Below are 24,935 nucleotides of genomic sequence, written 5' to 3'. Positions count from 1 at the left end.
AATAAGTCTCTGCAGGTAACCAAGAGTGTTGGACAGTCAGTAAAGTGTCAACAGCCGAATAACCAGCGAAGGGATGACCTATAATCTGATTAAGTGAGGCAGAGAGATAATTATAAAACATTAAAAATAAGGTGGTGCTGGAGACAAACTAAATGACTGGAATAACGTGATAGGTTTAAGAGTTGCATGCCGAGTATCTAACCAAAGCAATAAGTAATTCAAAACTGTTAAAAACTAGTTAAGGTAGAGCGATCATAACAATTTATCAAGATGATGCTGTCAAAACAGGACAGTAAGGAGGAATATGTGGCCCCCACCACACTGTTCTGTATCTGTAAAATCTTCCTTACTGTCCTGTTTTGATAGCATCACCTTGATAAATTGTTATAATCTCTCTAACTTATTTGGTTTGTGCAGTTTTGAATTACTTTGGTTAGACCCTCAGCATGCAATTCTTAAACCTATCACGTTATTCAAGTCATTTAGTTTGTCTCCAGCACCCATATTATTTTTATTTTTTCATAATTATCTCCCTGCTTCACTTAATCGGTTTATAGGTCATCCCATCGCTGGTTATTCAGCTGTTGACACTTTACTGACCGTCTAACACTCTTGGTCACCTGCAGAGACTTATTATCTGACACTCCACTCACACCAGTTGTATGATCTTTTGATCTCTCTGTCTATAAACTCTGTGTCTGTGTGCTCTTCTCTCTCGCTGCACCTGACAAAGGGGCTGCACTCTGAAAGCATGTGATTTTCAAATAAACCAGTTGGACTCTAACCTGTTGTCGTGTGACTTCTGACTTTGTCCACCCCAATCAAACAGTGGCATCTCCACATCATGTCCTCCAGAGGTCCTCAGCTTCACAGATGCCAGTCTTCAACCAATTCAATTCATTCCATGTGATATCAAATGGTTGAGGGCATTGGATAATAAAAAGGCTATGTGTCCTGTCAACATTCCGGCAGTATTACTGCTGTTATGTTCCAGAGCTTGTAGCAGCCCTCGTCAGACTATTCCAGTACAGCTACAGCACTGGTATCTACCCAACAGTGTGGACAATTAGCCAGGTATGTCCTGTACACAAAGAGCAGGACAAATCCAATCCAACCAGTTACTGTCCTATTGATCTGTGTAAAGTGATGGAAGTTGTCACCAGCAGTGCTATCAAACTGCTTCTGACCTCATTACAGCCTTGATTCAAACATGGACAAAAGAGCTGAGTTCCATATGTGGGAGTGATTGTCCTTTACACAAGGCATTATTTATTTATATATGTCATTAAGGAGCCCTAAGCAAACTAGAGTCAGTGGGAATCAGGGGAAAACTCTCTGATGGTTGGAGTCATGTCAGGCATGAAGGAAGATGGTTATAGTTGTTGGTCAGTCATCTCACCTCTAGAATATCCAGGCAGGAGTTCCTCGGGTCCTAGATTCAACCATCTTCAGCTGCTTCATCAATAACCTTCTCTCCATCATGAAATAAGAAGTGGGGATTTTGATGATTGTTCAATGTCCAACACCATTTGTGATTCTCACATACTGAAGCAGTCCGTGTCCAAATGCAGCAAGACCTGGACAATGTCCAGGTTTAGGCTGACAAGTGGTAAGTAATAGTCATTCTGTACCAGTGCCAGGTAATGATCATCTCCAGCAAGAGAGAGTTGAACCATCATCTTTATCCAATGGTGTTCTATCACTTAACGTCCTGGTGGTTACCATTGACCAGTAACTGAACTGGGCTATCTATATTTGTGAGTGGCACAGTGGCTCAATGGTTAGCACTGCTGCCTCACGGTGCCAGGGACCTGGGTTCAGTTCCAGCCTTGGGCAACTGCCTGTGTGGAGTTTTCACATTCTCCCTATGTGTGCGTGGGTTTCCTCCGGGTGCTCCAGTTTCTTCTCACAGTCCAAAGATGTGCAGGCTAGGAGGACTGGCCATGCTAAATTGTCCATAGTGTCCAGGGATGTTTAGGTTAGGTGGGTTAGACATGGGGAATGGGTCAGGGTGGGATGCTCTTCGGAGGGGCAGTGTGGACCTGTTGGGCCGAAGGGCCTGTTTCCACACTGTAGGGATTCTATAATTCTATGATATAATTACAGTGGCTACAGGAGCAGGTCAGAGGCTGGGAATTACTTAGTGAGTAACTCACTTCCTTACTCAAAGTCTGTTCACCAACTACAAAGCACAAGTTAGCAGTGTAATGGTATACTCCCCACTTCACGAATAAGTGCAGCTTCAACAGCAGTCAAGAAACTTGACACCATCCAGGACAAAGCAGCCCAATGATTGTCACCACATCCATTCCCTCCACCACTGATGCTCAGGAGCAATAGTGCATACATCTACAAAATGCACTGCAGAAATTCACCAAGTCTCCTTAGACAGCGCCTTCCAAATCTGCAACCGCTACCGCCTGAAAAGACCAGGGCAGCAGATGGCGGGAGCACTGCCATCTGCAAATTCCTTTCCAAGACACACCAGCATCCTGACTTGAAAATTTATCGCTATTCCTTCTGAGTCATTGAGTCAAAATCCTGGCATTCTTTTCTAATGGCGTTGTGGGTCTACCAATATCATTTGGACTGTAGTGGTTCAAGAAGGCAGATGAGCACCACCTTCTTAAGGGCTACTAAGGGTGAACTATAAATGCGAGCCGAGCCAGCGACACCCGTGTCTCACGTGTATCAAAAAGAAAACTGTACTCATTGAAATTCTGGAGGCCACCACTATAATTGCAGCAGAACCTGGATTGAATCATGCGGTTAAATTATTTTGGCTATCCTCACTGACCATTTCCCTACTTTCCTTTCTGTCAGTTTACTGAAGGTTTGACTTGTCCAGTCTCCCCTCATCTATGATATAATTAATAAATGACTGCAAGGTATTCGGTGAGTTGGCTGGGGAAAACGAAAGTAGGGAAACATTACCTCTGAGCATGTCTCATGTTCTCTTGATATTTACATGTACTTATTTGAACTAGAGATGACTGAATAATAGTCTCAAACGATAATTATGGCTGATTCGTTTCTCAACTCTTACTAATACAAAAATAATATTTTGCACATGCTGGAAATCAAATGAAAATTGAAAATGCTGGAAATACTCAGCAGGTGGAGAGAAAATCAGAGTTGACATTTCAAGTACATCAGTTCTGTTGAAAGTTAACATCTGAATCATTAACTCTTTTCATCTGTCAGACTTACTCACTACCTCCTGCATTTTCTGTTTTTGTTCTGATGTCCATAAATGCACACTCTCAGCTGAGAACAATTCCTAATAACCTAATGAAAGAGCCTAGGATCCCTGACTGCATAGTTTAGATACCACATTGATCTACTGTGCCTGTCACTTTTTTTATATGAAAGACATTAACTTCAATCATTTCCTTCATTAAATGAACTGATGAAGCCTTGTTTAATATAACATAATGTTTATTTATGGCGGTTGATTTCTTGCTTTTTTGAATGGGGTGAGGAAGAAACCAATCCATTACAATGTCAATGCCTTAACTATTTTAATAATTATCCCTTTACAGATCTACACTGACTTTGATGAAATTAGGCAAGAAATAGAAAATGAGACAGAAAGAGTTTCCGGTGGCAATAAGGTAAAGATAAAAATCAATTGGGTTGTGGCGCAAACTCCATAAACTTAAAGCAGATAACTGAACAGTTGATTCTTTTTACATGTGTGTCACTTACATTGATTAATAAATGTTTAGTATGTGATGTTCACATGGGCCTCCAGTTTTTAGTAGTATTTGAGTACTCACGAAGAGAATAATTGACCATAAGACCGTTAGAGCAAATGTAGGCCATTCAGCCCATCAACTCTTCTCCAAAATTCAACATGATCACGGTTGATCTGATAAAGCAGGAATGTGGAATTGAGGATAATCTCCATAACCCTTGATTCCCTTAATGATTAGAAATCTATCTCAGCCGTGAATTTACTTAACAATCCAGCCTCGACAGCCGCCTGTGTTAGAGAATTCCACAGAATCAGCACCCTCTGAGGAAAACTGTCCTCCTCATCTCCGTGTTGAATGGGTCTTTCCTTACTCTGATATCGTGCCCTTAAAACATGGATGGCCTGGATAATTTCACGTCATGGAGATGTCGCAAAACTTAACAATTCTGTAAGTAAGAAGAAATTAGCAACAAGTATGATGAAGATTCATTATTTGTAATTGTAATTTGATTTCTAAAGGGGAGAAAAAATGGATTTTGGTTTTCATTTTTGTGAAGGTCTGATTTGTCATTCTTTTAAAGGTCACAGCAAGGAATTTTGAACAATGAGTTCAGAACAGCGTTTCTATGAAATCATTTGATTTTAGCTAAATAGATAGTAAGCCACCCGGGGAGGCAATTGCTAAGGTATTTGCTGACTTGAGTTTTACAACCCCAAAAGTGAGAGAGAAGAGAGAGACCGATGGTTGTGAAGAAAATTCAAAAAAACATATTGTGTGAGCTACATAATACATTTCGTATCTTACCATGGTGTGAAATTACTCTTAAGTATTAAGATGATACTTAGAGTTTGGATTTTGAATGAAAAGGCACTATCAATATCCTTAGAGTTATTTTATTTTATATATCTGATAATGCCTAGAGAATTTATTCTAATGCCCTTCAGAGAAGCAAAGCTGCCATTCTTGCAAGATCTGGATTATACATGAAACCACTGTAATGTGGTTTTTGACTCTTAATGGCCCTCAATAGGCATATTAAGCCACTGGGAAGACGGACAATTAGGGACGGGCAGCAAATGCTTGCCCTACCAGTGATGCTCACATTCCATGAAAAAGAGAAAAAGAATTGATTGTCATATGCAATCCACTGAGTCTGGCCTCCGTGGTATATCAGTGATTCCTGCCAAATAATCATTTAGGAATTTGGGGACTGTAGAGAAAAGGAATTACTTTGAAACTGTCATTTTAATGCATAGAGTAAAGACTGTTTTCATGATGCAAGAATTTTCTCTTTGACAAAGAGTACTGATGGTGATTTGCTGTGGCCAGTTGAGTTGATCTGTTGAAATTCTAGGAAAATATTTGGGCATTTAAGGGCTATTTATATACTCTCATTGATGTCCTAAATGAATTTTGAACACTGCTGTTTCAAAATGAAATATATTTTGTGTAGATACAACATAGTGTGGAACTGGAGGAACACAGCAGGCCAGGCAGCATCAGAGGAGTAGGAAAGTTGACATTTCGGGTCGGGATCCTTCTGCAGAAATGGCCCATTTCTGAAATGTCAACCCGAAATGACATTTCTGACCCGAAATGTCAACTTTCCTACTCCTCTGATGCTGCCTGGCTTGCTGCATTGTTCCTCCAGTTCCACACTGTGTTATCTCTGACTCCAGCTTCAGCAGTTCTTACTATCTCTATATTTTGTGTAGGCAGTCTCAAAACTGGAAATGCACAGCAAACTAAACACTTTGGTCCAGAAAGGCAGAATGAAATTAAAACATTGTGAAAGTGGCAAAAATATCCTCCAAAGCTACTCTTAAAACTTGGTGAAGTCATGGTTTCCAAAGCCTATATTTAATACAGTTATTCCTATTTCATTTATACCCTTTTTTACTGTTGCAGGGTATTAGTGTTGAACCAATTCACCTCAGGATCTTCTCACCACATGTGGTTAATCTGACACTTGTCGATCTTCCCGGAATGACAAAGGTAAAGTATGTTTCAACCCTCACTTGTCATCCAGAGCTATTGGAATTTGCTGTTCATATTTAATTAACATTCATCAAGGTACCATGCTCAACTGATCCAATAATTACTGCAAAAGGTAGCATGAATTGCATCCAATCCTGCATTAGCAATTTCTGTCCTATTTCATTTCACTTTTTTTTTTGTACCTGTTTTCCCAGCTTTCTTCCTTCCAGCACAAAAATCAGTAAACATGCAAGCTTATAGTTCTAGGGATAAGGGGACTTTTGTGGCATGAAGGTAATGTCCCTATCTCTGAGCCAGTGGGCTGGATTCAAGCCCCACCTGCTCCAGACCTGTATTAGTATAGGTTGATTTAAAAATATGTAGTTCTATGGATAGAAACAACTTGCCCAAGTGACCATTTTTGTTAGAAAAGTTTGGGTGCTGACAAGCTATTCAACTGAGGCAATTATTTTACAGAATCCAGTTTCACATTTGTTTGACTGTGAAAGAGGCTATCTAAAATTACAAAGTTATCTTGATCTTTTGGGCTAATGGGCTAAAGAGTGGCAGATGGAGTTTAATTTGGATAAATACAAGGTATTGCATTTTGGTAAGACAAACAAGGACGAGATTGGTACAGTTAATGGTAGGGTCCTGGATAGTGTTGTAGAACAGAGAGACCTAGGGGTTCAGGTACATAGTTCTTTGACAGTTGTGTCACAGTAGACAAGGTGGTTAAGGTGTTTAACATGCTTGCCTTCATTGCTCAGACCATTGCGTATAGGAGTTGGGACATCATGTTGAGGTTGTACAGGATGTTGATAAGGCCACTTTCGGAGTACTGTGTACAGTTCTGGTTGTCCTGCCAAAGCAAGGATATTATTAAATTGGAGAGGGTTCAGAAGAGATTTACAAGGATGTTGCCAGGACTGGAGGGTTTGAGTTAAAAAGAGAGGCTGGATAGACTAGGACTTTTTTCACTGGAATGTAGGAGTTTGAGAGGTGACCTCATAGGTTTTTATAAAATCATGAGGTGCATAGAATGGCAGGTTTCACTTCCCTAGGGTAAGGGAGTTCAAAACTAGGGAGCACATTAAGGTGAGAGGAGAAAGATTTAAAAGGGGCCTGAGGGACAACCTTTTCACACAGAGGGTGGTTTGTATGTGGAATGAACTGCTAGAGGAAATAGTAAATGCAGCTACAGTTACAATATTTAAAGACATTTGGACAGGTACAGGAATAGGAAAGGTTTAGAGGAATGTTGGCCAAACGGAGGCAAATGGGCCTAGCTTAGTTTAGGAAACTTGGCTGGCATTAACAAGTTGGACCAAAGGGCATGTTTCCATGCTATATGACTCTCTGTTATGGAACAGTTATCAGGAATAGTACGCAGGGTGATTCCCTCTTTCTCTCTCGCTGCCCTAAATATAAAAGCAAATCAAAACCATCAGTGGCACTATATTTTTTTGAAGTCAGTTAACTGAACTTAAATCAGCAATTTTCCCTGATTATTCTGCTCAGTCTAGTTTACTGCTACACTGAAAACAAAAAATGGTGGACAACTCAGCAAGTCAGGCAGCATCCATGGAGAGAGAGCAAGCTAATATTTCGAATCTGGATGACTCTTCATCAGAGCTGAAGCGTGGAGGTGGCAGCATTTATGCAATGGTTTGGGCAGGGGTGTGTATTGGAGTGTTGGGGAAGAAAGGATGTTGATAGGTCAGATTAATCCCAATCAACATCCTTTCTCCCCCAGTACTTCAATGACCACCCCCCCAACTATTGCATAAATGCTGCCACCTTCACACTTCACTTCAGCTCTGAGGAAGAGTCATCTAGACTCGAAACGTTAGCTTGCTCTCTGTCCATGGATGCTGCCTGACCTGCTGTGATCTCCAGCACCTTTTTGTTTTCAGTTCAGATTCCAGCATCTGCAATAATTTGCTCCTTCACTGCCACACTGTTGCATTTATAAACTACACAAAATGGATAAGAGGCAGAATAGTAAAAAAAATTGCCACTGGTATCACAACAATACATTGCTGAAATGTTCCAGAAAAGAAAGTAGTGTAAGTAACCAACTTATTTTCAGCACAACAAACCTTACCTTGTTGTCATCCTCATTATCTTGATGCAAAACAGTTATTTCTGTATTGTGGCTATAACTGTGTAATATGTTCACAAAAATCAGTTTAGAAAAACAGTCTGGAACTGAAAGCTATCTTAATCGAGACCGCTGCCAATTGTCACAAGAAAATCTATTTGCTGATGTGATTTTAGGGAAGGAAATCTGTCATCCTTACCTGGTCTGATCTACATGTAATTCTGGACCCACAGCAATGTGCTTGACTGTTAACTGCGCTTTGAAATAGCCCTAGTGAGTCACTTGGATCAAGGGGCAATTAGGCATGGTCAATAAATGCTGGCGCAGCCAGCGATGTCCACATCCGATGAATTAAAAACCAAGAGAAGTTTAGAAATTTGATATTAATTTGAATATATTATATACCTCTATAGGGAATATATATTCTAATTAAACTTTATATATTTGGTAACTTTATTAGTTTAATCTTTTTTCCTCATCTGGCTATGGGTAGCCACTGTTATATTTATATGTTTGGCAATGCTTTTCCTAGTTCAAGACACACTGCATCAAGTATTGACCTTGTGTTTGTAGGTTCATAGTTCAAGCCTAGAATTTAGATTACTTGGAACAAAATATATATTACAGTTATCAGTGCTTCCAGAAGAATACAATTTTCAAAGCTTTAAAACACCATTTTTAAAAATAATTTCTACTCTGAATCCCATATTTTATGCATTACTTCTCCTGCTGAGGGAACAAAGAGGTGATTTGTTTCTGAACCATAATATTGATCATGGCCCAGCAGAGAAAATTTGTAGTCTGGTGTTCTGAATTATTTAATTTGTTTTAATTTTTTTCTGCTTCTCCTTTTGGGGAGAGACAAACCCTATACTCTGGTACACCACTAATATCTCAGGAAGAACTGGGAAGTCAAATCTGTGGAGAACCTCAGTTACAAAACCAAGAATTGCATTATGCCAGTACGCTTTGTGGTGCATTAACTTGCTTTATGCAGAGCATTGCTGTTTTGTCACATTTTGCTTCCAGCTTGATGATTTTAAATCCACAGCAATACCGATGGGAATTATGGGAGGGTACTTACGATTAGTTTTATTTTCTAAGACAATATAACTTCTAATTCAGAATTTAGTATTCAAAATATTGGTGTCAGTGAAATAGTTCTTGGAAAACCAGTATGTTGTTGATTATGTGCACACTTTGTTATTGGTCTATTAATTCTCGATTTTGTAGAAACATAGAAAATAGAATCAGGAGTAGGTGTTCACCCCACTTGAGCTCATTCCACCATTCAACATGATCATGGCTCTTCCTCTTCCTCTATCTCAGTGCTGTACTCTTACCCTTTCTCCATACTCCATGACACTTATAAAAGCATGTGGTCCTGGACCTTGTTAATAATTACGGTTTCGCCATTTGAATTTACCAAACTTAGATTTAGAAACTAAAATCCTCTGCAAAAGAAAACCTCTTCTGTGAAAAGAAAACATTTTTCCAAAGTTATATTTCAAAGATAAATTTAAACTGCATAAGTCCTTCAACTGGAACTCAATCCATCGATAGGTGTTTTGTTGAAAAGGAATTAGTAGTTAATTTCTGGAAATACATTTTTTTTTTGATAATACTCAGTATAACACTATCTCTTCAGGTACCTGTGGGTGACCAACCCCGAGACATAGAAGTGCAGATAAAAGACCTGATACTACGATACATCAGCAACCCAAACTCAATCATCTTATCTGTCACTGCTGCCAATACTGACATGGCAACCTCAGAGTCACTTAAAATTGCCAGGGAGGCAGATCCAGAAGGTAAGATGGTAGAGGAGATTGTTAAATAACTGCATCTCTAGACGATAGACTTGCAGTTACAGCATCAGATCTATTGTCAGATCATTCTTGGGCTTCCCGTGACAGGATTATAATGAAATCTCTAAGCTTGAGTAATACAGGTTAGCTTCCTGGCCTCTCAATCAGAGGGGCCATTTTCACCAGTTCTAGATAGGCTTCTTGGCAAAGGAGATTGCTCTACATCATCTGCTAACATGTCTCTTCAGAAATATCCTAGAAGTATAATGTATGCTGTTATGAGACGTGAGGAAGAAAACCTGTGAGGGAGCAGTCCGGGAGAAGGAAAATATGAATTTTTCATTGGTATGTGTTTTACACTGCGTTGAAATACTTTCAGTTGCATTGCCTTAATCCATCTGAATACAGGACGGCGAACGCTTGCTGTTATCACAAAACTGGATCTTATGGATGCTGGCACTGATGCTATGGACGTGCTTATGGGAAGAGTTATTCCAGTTAAATTGGGTATCATTGGAATTGTCAGCAGGTATGCAGCAATTTCCAGTTATTAGTGAATTTTAACTTCAAAACAGCAGTCTCATTGAAGCATTACTAGCTACCTAAATATCTACTTTTAGTCAAACTACTACATTTTACAATATAAATTAAAATGATATTCCACTTGAACGATACTAAAAATCTGCATGTAGTATAGTGACAAAATAGCAGCCCATATAATTAATTGCCACTTTTACAGATGGTACTTTTTACTTTGTCACTGATTGAGGTGTTCCCAGATCGAGACCAATCATATTTTTGCCTGTCTAAAGAAAACAAGTTATCTAACTATCTATCTGCTTAGTGAACATTATAAACTTCTGAATGATGAAGGTATATATATAATTTTTAATCTCTTGGAAATTCATAGTAATTGAACAATAATAGCTCAGGTAGGTACAAAGGATGATGACAAATTATTTTTACAATGAGAAATTTTAGAGGAGCAGGCCCACACAGACGACAATTTCCTTCTCAGAAATCAAAGGGAAAGTCTAAAACTAGTCACTCCAGATTATAGTCAAAACTCTCAGCAATATTGATAGGGGCAATGAAGTAGGTCATTTGTCTGATCTCTCAATCATAAAAAGTCTCCATAGTAATCAGTAAGGAAGGAATTACTTTTAATTGAGGGTGGGAAGACATGACGTACTTAGGTGCTTGGTATGCCATGGAATAATAAGATTCCGTTTCAGTTGTGAAAGACGTATGCTGAATTTCTCATGTTAGTTACATTTCTACATCCTTGCGGGTATGGAACAACAAAAGAATCATCCTGGGCCTGCTAATTTATTGTAATTACTTCACTTGGAAAGCCTAGGCTGAGGTTGTCTTATCTGTTTCTCATCTGGAAAGTTTATTTCCTGTTCCATTGCTTTGCTGAAAACATTGTTTTCACTGAAGTTAGAAAGGAAGTCACAATGTTTCTTCCCCATATCCTTGCAATCTTGTTGAGATCAAGATCTTAAAGGTGTTGGAGCTGTGGAGAAATGATAGTGCATGCTTACTATTGTTTTGAGATAAGTGAAACTGCATAGAAGAGTTGCATTTTTACTGGAATATGTTGACATTAATGAAAATGCACCATTTTGTTTACTCAGCAGTTTCTTTGGGGATTGATTGCTTATTCCAATTTCAAACATATTTGTGTTTATCCCTCAGGAGTCAGCTAGACATCAACAATAAGAAAACTGTGGCAGATGCTTTAAAAGATGAGCACGCTTTTCTCCAAAAGAAATACCCTTCTCTTGCTAACAGAAATGGAACTAAGTATTTGGCCAAAACTTTGAATAGGTAATATTTTGTTAAACTCCTATAACTTGCTGAAGGAAATAAAGTGCAAAGTTTATTTCTGTGAATGTCAAGTTCTAGAGATCGCTGCTTTGCCTAGTCACTGCAGCCCTCAGTGGATTTTGTTAAATTCCGTGGCAATGTCTCGGCCATCATAATTGCTATATTTCCTTGCTATTTCCATAAAGTTACCGTTACTTACTACAGCTTAGCTAGTTTTCTTAAAAACGTTGTTGGTGGTCTTTATGTACATCAAGATTTCTGAAAGGATTTGGAGTTGCCTGTGCCAGATATGCATAACAATTAGATGTTCTACCTGTAAAATCAGGCACAAATACAGCGGGAATTGAGAGTTGTAATTAAATGAGCTATGTGTAACATATCTGTTTGTTTTAATATCCATGTAATTTTGTTTTCTCTAAAGCATTAGTCCTGGGATTTTATTAAAATGGTTTATTTTTTTTTGTAGATTGCTAATGCACCATATCCGAGATTGCTTGCCAGAACTTAAGACCAGGATAAATGTCCTGGCTGCTCAGTATCAGTCTTTACTGAATAGCTATGGTGAACCAGTGGGGGACAAAAGTGCAACATTGCTGCAGCTCATCACCAAGTTTGCGGCCGAGTATTGCCACACAATTGAGGGAACAGCAAAATACATTGAAACTTCAGAACTGTAAGCATGCTTATATTTTGTTGACCTATATGTTTCAACTATCGCTTATTAACATTTAACTTTGCAAAGTATTTTATACAAAATGATGCAAATGTTATCTGATTAAAAAATAATATATAAACTTCATGGCTCTTTTTTTCTAGGATGACAAAAATATACGATGCCTGATGACCTCATTGGTGGGCCAGAACATTGTAATGAGGCCCTTCCTGTTAATATGGGTGGTCTACGAGAGAATTAAAACCATTCCCAAATGTTTAATTCATGGCAGCTCTCTCTGTTAAGTGTAAAATATGACATGCACTGACTCCTTAAAGGGCTGCAGCTGTCAACATTAATTTGTAGTAATATAGAAAAGTGAACCAATTGCTTACAACGTTTAGAGACATAAAAGTCCTGCTACAGAATGGGAAGGTGCTCTCATTTACCCACCCTCAGTAAAATATTGTTTGCATCAGGCTTTGGTTAAACCAAATCACACTGACCTCCAAATCTCTGGTTTCCAAATGCAAGAGAAATAAGTTAACTCATAGCTGGAGGAAATTAAGTTGTGATATTCTCCTTTATATTACATAATTTTGGCACAAACAAAACCTGCACGGCCTTGAAAGGTGCTGTTCAAGTATTGTATGCAGCCATTTCCCTTTTGTTTGTGTCTATTGGACCCAAATTAGATGTATTCAGCATGTTATGTATATGGTTACGGAATTTATTTTCAGAAACACCAGCTTAATGGAGAATCCAAGAAAAGTATTTTTGAAATTGTTGAATGCTATTTTGCATTTCTGTCATTGTGTTAATTAGTGAATTTTATCTAGTTCTGTCGCTGTTTGTTGCATTTTATTTTAGTGAATATATAATTTGAACTGATTAGATGCCAGTATGACACAAATGTGCTACTTGAGGAATCTGGAAATGGGTGCTGCTAATTGCACGTACATTGAACCGAAAACAATTTCTGTGTAATGTGTTTTCATTTTCTTTGTAGTTGCGGCGGAGCAAGAATATGCTACATTTTTCATGAAACATTCGGACGTACTTTAGAATCTGTAGATGCATTGGGTGGTCTCAACACTATTGACATTCTCACTGCTATTAGAAATGCCACTGTGAGTATTCAGCATCACAAGGAACGTGTTGTCATTCCATTACAATTGCTTTTCACTAGCCCAGCTTTGCAAAGTGTACTTTGCTTTTATTCATCCTTGCACATATATGTTTATATGTTTACCTGCTTTTGTGGCAACGGCATTTTCTCTATTCATTATTAATAATACAAAACATGTCATTGATAATTGGACAAAATCCCCATGATTTTAATTGCACATTTCCACATTGTGTGTCTTTACTGATCTGGCCTGCTCATCTTTTTTTGTTTAAAGATTTTTAAAAAATCTTTGGAAGAATGAATTGTCACCAAATCTGTTTTGTTTAGGGTCCACGTCCAGCACTTTTTGTTCCTGAAATCTCTTTTGAGTTGTTAGTGAAACGACAGATCAAACGCCTGGAGGAGCCCAGCTTAAGATGTGTTGAATTGGTCCATGAGGAAATGCAGAGGATTATACAGCACTGCAGCACATACAGTACACAGGTACATGGGCCACCCAGTTGGTCTTTGGTGCTGTTTCTGTTATTTAAAATAGTTGTTGCTGAAGATATTCTTGGGAGGAATTGGCTTGAGTAATTCATTTAGTGTCATTTGCTGGTTACCTGGTTGAGGGGATTTCGTTGAGAAATAGTACATATTAATAGAGGGAAAAAATGGCAAATCATTGACAATATATGTACCTGCTCAAATATTCGCAATCTGGCAGTTTGTATTTATCTCAGAACTAAAGAATATAAAATTTGTTAACTACGAGCAGTTTGAGTATTTGTACTGTCCCAGACCTAAAAATAAATTCACTTGATTTGACTGAAATTGGTCTGTTGGGTCGAACTGAACTTTTACCATTATTTTACATATAGTGATAAATTGTTCTTTACTTGAATTGAATTTTGAAATGGTGATGTTGTGTTTTGTGTTTCCTATTTAGGAATTGCTCCGATTTCCAAAACTTCATGATGCCATAGTCGAGGTTGTGACATCGTTGTTGCGTAGGAGATTACCTGTTACTAATGATATGGTAAGCTTCTACAACAAACATGATAATGTCTGCATGCAGATTTTTACAGGAAGCGGACACGATGTAAATGAAACTTGAGTTCTCACTCCTTCGTGACTATGATCAATGTTTCATTAGTCTCATTGTTAGCATGGTTGTTTTTCTTGCTTTTCGCTGTAATATCACATTGCTTGTAATTTAGTTGAAAATCTTTTAGTTTACAATGAAGCTTTGATATCAAAGGGAAATTCGTCACAAATGTATGAGTCATCTACAGAACTTAACCAGTGCCTGGTTAGAGGGAGGGGTTCAGCATGCTGTGTCAGTACCATGGTAGGTTCTTCCAGAAAATTGATTATTAATCATGCTCATTCCGTCATAGGGAAATGCTAAGTGAATGTCAGATATTATCTTACAGGAAAGGAGGGAAAAATTAGAGAAAATCAGCATAGAATTCTCGTCAAGGTTCACATTTGTTGCCCATACCTAATTGCCCTTGAATGGCTTGTCAAGCCATTGCAGGGTTACCAATGAGTCAGCCTCGTTGCGAAGGGTGTGGAGTCACATTTGGACAAGACCGTGTAAGGATAGCAGATTTCCTTCCCTGAAGGACATTAAATGAACCAGCTGGGGTTTTTTTTTTTAACAATAACCAATCATAGTTTCACGGCATTATTACTGATACCAGCTTTTAAATCCAGATTCATTAAATGATTTTGAAATCCACCAGCTGCTGAGGTGAGATTTGAACACATGTCCTCAAAGCAAAGCCTGATCCACTTACTCGCCACCTCCCATGTTTTTAGTGATCTACGTTAGCCTCCCAAAAGAGATTAGCGTGTTGTAGCAACAGTGAAGGATAAAAATAAAGCTTTTGAAAGAGAGTTTATTTTTCTTTTCGTATATTAGCTTGTATCCTGTGCTTATCTCTGTGTTGATGTTGGTTAAAAAGTTTTGCTTGCATGCAATATTGATGCAAGCATACTACCCCACTATATATCATGTAATTTGTGAAATTGTATAAAATTGTAAAGTTCTCGTGGATTTGCTATAATTTTTGTTATTATTGGTCTAAGTAAAGATTCTGAAGCCTCTGGGAGGGCATGAATGTCTTGATCATCTTTTGGCTATTAAGGTACAAAAACAGGTCTGTTTAACCTGTGAATGGTTTATTCATCTGCAGCTTTACACAATGATCTTTTTAATCCCTTCTAGGTCCACAATCTGGTAGCCATTGAACTTGCGTACATCAATACAAAACACCCTGATTTTGCAGATGCCTGTGGTGTTTTGAACAGTAACATAGAGGTAAGATTAATGCATCAACTTTGTAAATGCTTCTAACTCTTTCTAATTCTGACAAAAAATATTATGCTACCTTTAATCTGTAAATATCTTAAATTTTTTTAAACATTCTATTAAAACCAAGTGATAATTTTTTGTCATGTGTTATTGTTCAAGCATTTCCATGATGATAAGATTTAGGATATTAATTACATTTAATCTTGCATAGAAAGGAAGTTAACTTTATGCTCTCAGTGAATAAGAATACTTTGAAATATAACTCACCACAGCAAATCTTTACATTTGTTTGAAAGTGCTTTTTAATTGATATCAATCACTCTGAGATCAAATTTGAAAAAGAAGACTGTCATAGAAAATTTATATCATGAAATTGAGAAACTCTGTGGAGTGGTCTCTTGATCATCTCCTGTAACTTTATAATTTTTCAAATCAGAAATATAATCTTCTGGCAGTAGTTATTTTCCCCTGTTAGGGTAAGCTTTTATATTATACTGAATGGTTTGTATATTTTTAATATTGGCATTAAGTTAATATTCTCAGTAAAAAAAAAAGGCATGGATGTAATTGTCTGATTTGTAAAGAGGTGCCTTTCTGAGACTTAATTATTTTTGCATTTCAAGTAAAGCTGATGGGCTGCATTTCCTTTGGTTTTTGATCTTGGAGTACTTGATATTGGTTATTGGTGTCAAAATGGAAGTACTTGATTTCTCAACTTTGACGATCAAATATTGGTAAATATTGTATTACAAAAGTATTTTGAAATTCCGTTAATTATTCATATACTTCGACAATTACAGAACATTACAAAATTGACTCATGTATAAGGCAACCTGCATTAAAGATGACACTTTGCAACTGAAAAACACTTTACACTGTAAGGTAGAATTATGTCAGGGTTGGGAACAGTGATGAAAGAGAATTCAAGTATGAGGATTATTCAGAATTGAACAAGAAAAAGTGGGAGTAATTTGTTTAGATTTTAAAAAAATATATTGATTAGTTATGACAGAATGAATAGCAAAAGACTTTCTTCTGATTGGGGGTTTTGTAATAAGATGTCATCAACTTAATCGAAGAAGGAAAACGTTTTTCACACCTACAGCTGTTGGAGCATAAAATGCTTCATCAAACTAAACTGTTACGTGTATTAAGGGAAAACTGGCTGAATATTTGAAGTATAACAAAATGCAGGGCAGTGGGACTAATTTTGTATTGCTGTTGAAAAGAACATGTGTAGACTTGTTGGATATTGAAAAGCTACCTTTGTTATCAGATGATTAATTGTTGTACACTTACCTGCATCAATTTCAAAGTTTTTGGTTGCTTTCTGGTAGAAATTCCCATTGTACTACAAAGCCCACCTTTAGCAGCCCAGTATCCTGTTATTTCTGAACGTTCATCAGCATGCTCACCTTTGACTCTTAACCTCCTGCATTCTCACCTTAATTAGTCTTCCAACACACCTCTGCCTCCATTGAGTTCTTTCTTCTTGCTTATAGCTTTGCAGCCAGACTTGCTAATGAGCATGAAAATTTCATTCAGTGCTCCTTGTAAGGTTTTCAATAATTCATCAAGGCTCCCTAGAGGAACAGACTTCAAACAGATTTTCCACATATTGCTGCCACTTCTTGCTGATAAATCATGGAAACAAAGATTAGGAACTATAACATTGCTACAGCACGGAAGGAGGCTATTCAGCCCATTGTGGCTCCTAAGTGCAGGCACATCACAGCAGCAGAAAAGTCAACTATCATACTGTTAATGGATTCTTCCCCACAGTTGCCATCACAATATAAAGTTGTTATATTTTCAAGAATAGCTTTTAAGCAATTTGGGTGCGTGTGATTTTAGATAACATGCATTTGGGTATATATAATTAATATCACAATGACACTGAACAGCAACTAAATAATGCAGCCTCATTTCTTTACAGACTTCACGATAGTTAAGCTTAACCTCTATCACTGGGTTGTGGATTTCTGATATGCTAAGAATTCTAACATTCAGAAGGAGAATGCTTCTTTAATTCTGCATTGTCCTTATCCTCTCGTCATTAATTATCTTATCAACTTAAAAAGAACTATTTTCAAGGTATCCTAAACTCCTCAATTTCCATTTTACAAGCTTAATATTACTTGTTATATTCATCTGGAATGTATCATTTTCTGGAAGTCTCTGATCCTTGTAACTTGTTACAAAGCAAAACGTGCCCCTTGTAAGCTTGAATAGAGGTGATAAACCAGTGCTTCACAAGTACACTTTAACTTGCTGTGCCAAGGCAGGATTTGATGATAAAATTATTAACTAGTAATTGTTAATGTTCTAACAAAGACCATTTACAGCAATAACATACATATGGTACCACTCTTTCCCATCCCCCAAATCCAAAAACACTGAAATCAATTTCTCCTCTTTTCTCAAACAATCATTAAAAAAAAAAGAGTCACGGTCAAATTATTTGAATGAAAACATAAATAGGAATGAAGGAACCAGTTTAGGATTGTCATTCAAGTTTGTAGGGTGGCACCCCGTGTCTGCTGGAGGCTACATGTATTCATGCACAGGCCCCTGTTCTTTGCAAACAGAAGGAACATCAACATTTACTGTGCCAGTTTCATCTCAAAAAAGTAGGTGATAGCCATTTGCTGGTTAGTCAACTGCTTGGCTCCAAAACTTGGCTGTTAGCTGTCAATTAACATTAATAGGTGAATTCTCCATGAACACCCCTATCAATTAGAGTCTATTTGCCAACCAATCAGCGCACTCCTCTCAGTATAAGAGTATAGATGTTAGTTTCCCCTTAATTGGTAACCTTGCGAAAAGTTCTAATGAGTGCAAGATGAAAACCGTTGACTAAAATGTCTTTTTTTCAGCAATTTATTTACTATGCTGAATAGACAGTTTCACCTTCTCTGATATTGCTGTGAACCTGCATGCTGATAACCAGATCATTATATTTCTGCCTGCAATTGTGTATTGAGCATCACTTAAGAGCAACAGAGTTCCCGATTTCAGGATTGGGGAGACGCTGAAAGGGGCTCCCTGTTGTTTACCCAGTAAATAGGGGGAATTGGACAGGAGTTGTTTCTAGGCCACTATCGTGAACTGGCTGGAAGTTATTCCATCACAGCTCTGAAAGAGATCTGGAAGAATACAGTTCACTGCATTCTGAAGTTGGTGGGTTTCTCTAGCAAAAAATTGAAAGACTACACCCATAAATAAAAGAAAGGTGGATTTTAACTTTTTTAAAATCTGACTTCTATACTTACTGAATGCGACAGTTTCCTTTTTTCAGGAGCAAAGGCGTAATCGCTTAGCAAGGGAGCTAGGCTCTGGTCTGCCTCGAGACAAGGTGAGATTTGAAGGAAGGTAAAGTCAGTGGCATATTGTGTTTGTACATAATGTCTTGTGGGAGGGTGGTAGAAATTTGGAACTTGCTGCCTGAGAGTGTGGTGAAGGAGGTAATTTCACAGTACATAAAAAAACATCTGGATGAGCATTTAAAATGCCAGGGCATAGTCAGCTATGTTCCAGGTGCGATAAATGGGTTAGTATAGTTTGGTGTTTGTTAGACATGGTGAGCCAAAGGACCTGTTTCTATGTTATATTACTCTATGACTCTAGTAATACAAAGTGATTCCAGTAGCATGGGTTCAATTTCTGCACCGGCTGAGGTTACAATGAAGGACTCTCCTTCTCAACCTTTCCTCTTGCCTGTGACAAAGTGACCCTCAGGTTAAACCATTACCAATTGTGTCTCTAATGAAAGAGCTGCACTATGGTCTGGTAGGACTATGGCAACTTTAACTTCTGAAATTTGCTACTTACTGTGGCCTACATATGACTCCCAAGACTCGTAATATGCTCTCTGGGCAGTACTGATGATCAGTAAATGCAATGACCACATCCTCTGAGTGAATATATAAAAAAAAGTTAAGGCATACTTGTTAGGCTGAAAGGATTGAATTTCCTTCCAACTGTGCACTAGATCAGTTCATTTGGCAGCATTTACACAGTGAGTCAGATTGATGTTTATCTGAAAAGGGGGAAGGCTTATAACTTTGCAAACCTTGTAAGTATTTTCTTTACAGCTATGTCTTTGCTTTAAAGAAGTGTATGGTAGTTATTTAACTTGCCTTTCAACATTTCTTTTTGCTTCTCTTTACTTGCTACAGTCTTCTAAAGCTCCCAGTACTGTGTCTGCCCCTCCCCAGGAGACTTCTACTATTGCTTCTGCTGAGTTTGAGGGAAAGGTTGGTCATCTATCTGCTGCATATTTTGTTGTGGCTTCACATTATGGTATAAATCAAAAGTGGCTATAATTCATCCTTCATTTCCTGAAAATACTTGCCAACTTTCATACTACCTACATATACATTACTGTCTTGACAGTTTTGTGAAAGCATGTTATTAGTAGGTATCCTTGTAAAAAAAAATATATTATCAAACAATATAGGAAAAAGTTAACCCTGAGTACCACTACAAATGAAGCCGTGGAGGTTGAAGGGAATACAAATTCAATCTAGTGAAAGGAACATCTCACTGATATCAAGAAATTTTTGTTCACATGTGGTATAATCAGCATTGGTATTGGTAGACTATGGAAGACAAATCTCATTGGAAAACATTTGATATCTGTATCTCATGTAATTTTGGATGATAAAAGAAAAGCCTCAACCTACAGATTGAAGAAAGGCAGCAGAGGCACAAACAATTTTGGCTTATGCTGATTGAGAATGTTCTATCATCTGAATGATTTAAAGATTCACAAGACATTTGCTGTTCTTAATACCCGCACTTCTTAACTCACATCTCACATCATGAAATCATTTATTATAGTATTTTGTCAGATTAACTGTCAGCAATGATTTTGTTTTATTCATTCACAGGATGTGGGTGTCATTGGTCAGGTCAACATTTATTGTCCGTCCTCCAAATTGCCCAGAGAGAAGTTAAGAGTCAACCACATTGCTGTGAGTCTGCAGTCACATGTAGGCCAGACCAGGTGAAGACATTAGTGAACCAGATGGGTTTTTATTTTGACTATCAACCATGGCTTTATGATCATTGTTAAACTCTTAATTCCAGATTTTTCTTGAATTCAGATTCCACCTTCAGCCATGACAGGATTCAAACCTGTGTCCCTAGAACATTACCTCAGTATCTGAATTTATAGTCTAGCAATAATACCAATAGGCCACCCCATAAGATAGAAACAGGGGAGGCGAATGCCAAATGGTAATATTGCTAGTCTTTTTATCCACGGACCCAAGTAATCTTCTGAGAACCTGGATTCAAATCCTGCCATGGTAGATGGTAGAATTTGAATTCAATACAAAAATAAACTGGAATTGTCGATTGTTGGAAAATACCATCTGGTTTACTAATGCCCTTTAGTGAAGGAAACTGCCTTCCTCACCTGGTCTGGCCTACATGTGATTTCATAACCACTGCAATATGGTTGGCTCTTAATTGCCCTCTGGTCAACTAGCCAGCAACAGTCACTTCCTGTGAATGAACAAAAAAAATTATGGTTTCCCTTAAGGGCAGTATTATTAAACAAAAGCCTCAATACGAAGATTAGAAGAAGGAGATTGTGTTGTTGTTACATGTCACACTGATTTTCAATGAACTCCCTTTTTATAATGCATTTCATCACCATCTATAGAAATAATGGGGAAATATACAGCATTACATTTTTGCAATAATAATAGTGATAATAGTGAAATACATTAACAAAAGAAAACTTAAATGGAATTTAGTACAAAATACAGTGCACACCAATTGAAAGCTAACCACAGGCTCGATGAGAAGCAGTCCTGGGTGTACGATATATGGCAAACGACACTGAAACCTGACAGCAAAGCATGTTAGATAACAAGGTGTAGAGCTGGATGAACACAGCAAGCCAAACAGCATTCGAGGAGCAGGAAAGCTGACGTTTCGGGCCTAGACCCTTCATTTTTCAGAGCTTCTGCTGTCTGGTGATAGATTCAGGTATTGCAGTTCTCGCTTGAATGCTTGTGCATGTGCAATTATCCAACTTTTGCTTAGTGTAGAACACTCAAGTAAGCTTTCAGAAATACTTAATATGTATTTAGAGGACTGAAGTTAAAGAGCCTGAATGCATTGAATGAAGGCTTTATTATAGCTGTTGGTACCTCTCTTACCCTGTCCAGGTTTCAGGGAAAGAAGTTCAAATACAGAATGGAAATCCAGATGGTGTAACAACTGGAAATTGGAGAGGAATGTTGAAAACATCCACTGCAAAGCCAGAAGAAGGACCATCTGAAGAAAAACCTAAGCATCCTGCTCCTGGGAGTCCACATAGGGGACCATCAGTAAACTTCCTTGATGTGGTAGGATGTATTTCCTTTTCCTGTCATTCTGTGTTCCTCGGAACTGATCATGAGCCTGCAGCCAGTGGCTGTAGCTTGAGGGGCCCCACTTCATGTCAAGCATGGCTGACTAGGGTTGTCCCCTGCTCTTGCTGCCTTCCGTACACGTCTGAAAGGAGTTGTATGTTAATAATCAAGCTGTTTGGCTGCATTGTGAACGTACCTTCTATTGTCACCAAGTCCTGGAGTGGGACCTGGCTTGGGTGCTACCAGCAGAGCCACAAGACCTCCCATTGATAGGTTGACCATGTCTATTCATTTTTAAAATACCAATATTTCTCTGTTAAGTTGTTTTACTTTTGTCAACTTCCATTTATCATCTCATCTTAGCCAGATCTCTCTGCATCAGCTCTTGTCTATGGAGAAGGTAGAATGCAATTCGGATGATTGTTTGGTTTTGGTGAAAGTATACTTCTTTAGAAACATACTTGACAAGAGGCTTAAAAATTATCAGTGGGAATTGACATTGATATAAGCTTTAATAATTAAAAGTGGTTGAATTAACCCTGACATTTTATTGGGAAACAGAAGCACAATGTTTCAGCTATCACTAGTTTGTTTCCATGTGCCAGTGGATGGGACGTTTAGAAAGTTAATTTGTATTACTGTGCTACACTGATGTACAGGGGTTCCTGATTTACAAATGCTTGTACTTACGAATGTGATCCCATGCAGGAGTGTAATTTTAAGACACAGCATACAAATATTTCCTGTACTTATAGCCATTTTATGTTGTCCTGCATTGTGTTCTAACTTGTGTACAAATCGACTTGTGAACGGACTCCAGAATGGAACCCATTCACAACCCAGGGACTAGCATACAAAGAAGGCAAGTATTTCCATTCTTATTTAACAGCTGTCATTGTCGTTTAAAGTAGTAATTAAAAAGGATGTCATCTTTACAGCGTGTTCCTGTCTCACGTAAACTTTCAGCACGGGAGCAACGAGATTGTGAAGTCATTGAACGACTCATCAAATCCTACTTTCTGATTGTGAGAAAAAACATCCAGGACAGGTACATTTCTAATAAGTCAGTGTGCCTGCATACACTTCATGATGTACAGCACAGAGTTTTTGCAGCAGCTCCTTAATGTAGTGGAATGATTTTAGATTTTTTTGCCTGTTTCTGTAAATTTCTGACAATTGTTTATATTTGCAGCAACAACTAATTTCACGTAAATATTCCATGTGGAAGATTTTTATTCCTTGATTTGGATATACTGTACCCTCCTGTCCCTTCATTAGGTGACCATTCTTTGTGTGTAATCTTAGACAGGTCTAGCCAGACTCTTATATTGGAGAGGTCATAACATCCAAATATATGCACCTTTGGCAGGATTTTCATAATAATGATCTGGAATAAGAATCCAGAGATGCTAAGAATCTTGGGAATTCTCTACCCAGAGGGTTATGGAAGCTCAATCATTGAGCGTGTTCAAGACAGAAATTGCTGTATTTCTGGCGACTAATGACATCAAGGGATTTGGAAATAGCATGGGAAAGTGGCATTGAGTCAGATGATCAGCCAGAGTAGAATAGCAGAGACGGTTCAGTGAACTGAATGACCTACTCCTGTGCCTGTGTTCCAAGACAAATCATAGTGCCCATCTGTTAATCTGAATGCAAGCAGGTGACTGAACAAGGACCATCTACAACTGTCCCACAGCTTACTAACAATGTTAGATTGTTTTATGAAATATTTGTATGTATATTTATGGCTTATTTATTCCTTCTAATTCGTTTTTGGTGCAGGATAACTTATTTCATAAATAATTTTGTTTTTAGTTTTGTAAAACTTAAGTTTTGGTTAAGCTGTAAAATTGATGCCCCAATGAATCCTTACGAAGTGTCTGCATCCTGTTCCTACGTTCCTGTGTACGTGTATGTTCATTCATTTCTATTGCTATCCCTGTGACCAATGCGTGGAAATAGATTGAAGTCAGTTTTTCTTTATTCCTGCGGAATATTTATCAAAGCGTAGCATTATTAAAGACTTTGAAGTTGCTTTGTTATAAACATTTCGAATACTAGCTATTTCTGGTTTCCAAGTATATATTGACAGCGATGATAATCTCTCACTTTATTAGACGATTGAACATTTTTCAATGGAGTTAAAAGAAGTGGAAGTACCTGTGTGCCTGTTTAGTTCTATGTTTCCATGTAACTTGAAAACAAAGATGCATTATCAATGGAAGTATATCAGCTAAGTTCTTCTGCTATCATTTAGTGTGCCAAAGGCTGTGATGAATTTCCTAGTCAATTATGTGAAGGATAATCTCCAAAGTGAATTGGTTGGTCAACTGTACAAATCAATGCTGCTGGAAGATCTTCTTACAGAATCAGAGGACATGGCCCAGCGCAGGAAGGAGGCTGCAGACATGCTAAAGGTACAGTTTGTAATTTAATACCTGCTATAAATATCAGAAAATGGGTTTTTCATAACTGAATTTTATTGAATTGTTCCTGTCATTTGCTAACGCTATTATCCTTGGTGAGAAGAGGTGGTGACTTGGTTTCTGTGAAAGTTGTGTTTTCTTAAATGTAAGAAAAGTAAACTGCTCTGTGGTGCCTTCCCACATAAGCAGGCTGAAGTTAGAGACTCACTCCAGGGAGGCATGTACATGTACCAATCTTCTACCTCCTGGAATAACAAATCATACCTTTTATGCACTGCATAACTGTACTATTCTGGGCAACACATTGTCATAACCTTATTATAGAATCATAGAAAAGTTACAGCAAAGGCAGAGTATATTTGGCCCAAATGTACCAATGCTGGCTTCCTGCAAGAAGAACTCACCTGGTTCCATTCCCTCATCTTTCCCCTAGGTGTGCACTTTTTTTTCTCTTGGAAAATTTTTCAATTCTGTTTTGAAGGCTTTGACTGAATTGGCCTCTGCCACACATACAAACTGTGCATTCCAAATCCTAACCACTCATTAAAGTTTTCCTCGTGTTGCTATTGCTTCTTTTACTAATCACTTTAAATTGCTGACCTTTGCTACTGTATTTTGCCTTCGTCCAACTCCCCATG

General features: G+C 37.9%; 1 protein-coding gene across 1 annotated transcript; it reads left to right on the top strand.

Annotated features, from left to right (window-relative positions):
• Nucleotides 1–3,481: 3,481 nt before the first annotated feature.
• On the top strand, nucleotides 3,482–24,288 carry dnm1l (dynamin 1-like; the record flags this gene model as incomplete). The annotated part of the gene is made up of 15 exons (XM_048593026.1): nucleotides 3,482–3,614; nucleotides 5,607–5,693; nucleotides 9,428–9,590; nucleotides 9,996–10,116; nucleotides 11,289–11,420; nucleotides 11,887–12,093; nucleotides 13,082–13,202; nucleotides 13,529–13,684; nucleotides 14,130–14,219; nucleotides 15,414–15,506; nucleotides 18,799–18,855; nucleotides 19,679–19,756; nucleotides 21,683–21,862; nucleotides 22,807–22,916; nucleotides 24,129–24,288. Coding segments are annotated over 15 exons (1,888 nt in total), but the record flags the coding sequence as incomplete, so codon positions are not given.
• Nucleotides 24,289–24,935: the final 647 nt, after the last annotated feature.

The sequence above is a fragment of the Rhincodon typus genome, unplaced genomic scaffold, assembly GCF_021869965.1.
Source record: "Rhincodon typus isolate 14 unplaced genomic scaffold, sRhiTyp1.1 hic_rhity00002231, whole genome shotgun sequence".
Taxonomy (NCBI): domain Eukaryota; kingdom Metazoa; phylum Chordata; class Chondrichthyes; order Orectolobiformes; family Rhincodontidae; genus Rhincodon; species Rhincodon typus.
Note: the sequence above shows the minus strand (reverse complement) of the source record. Positions and strands in the feature narration are given on the sequence as shown.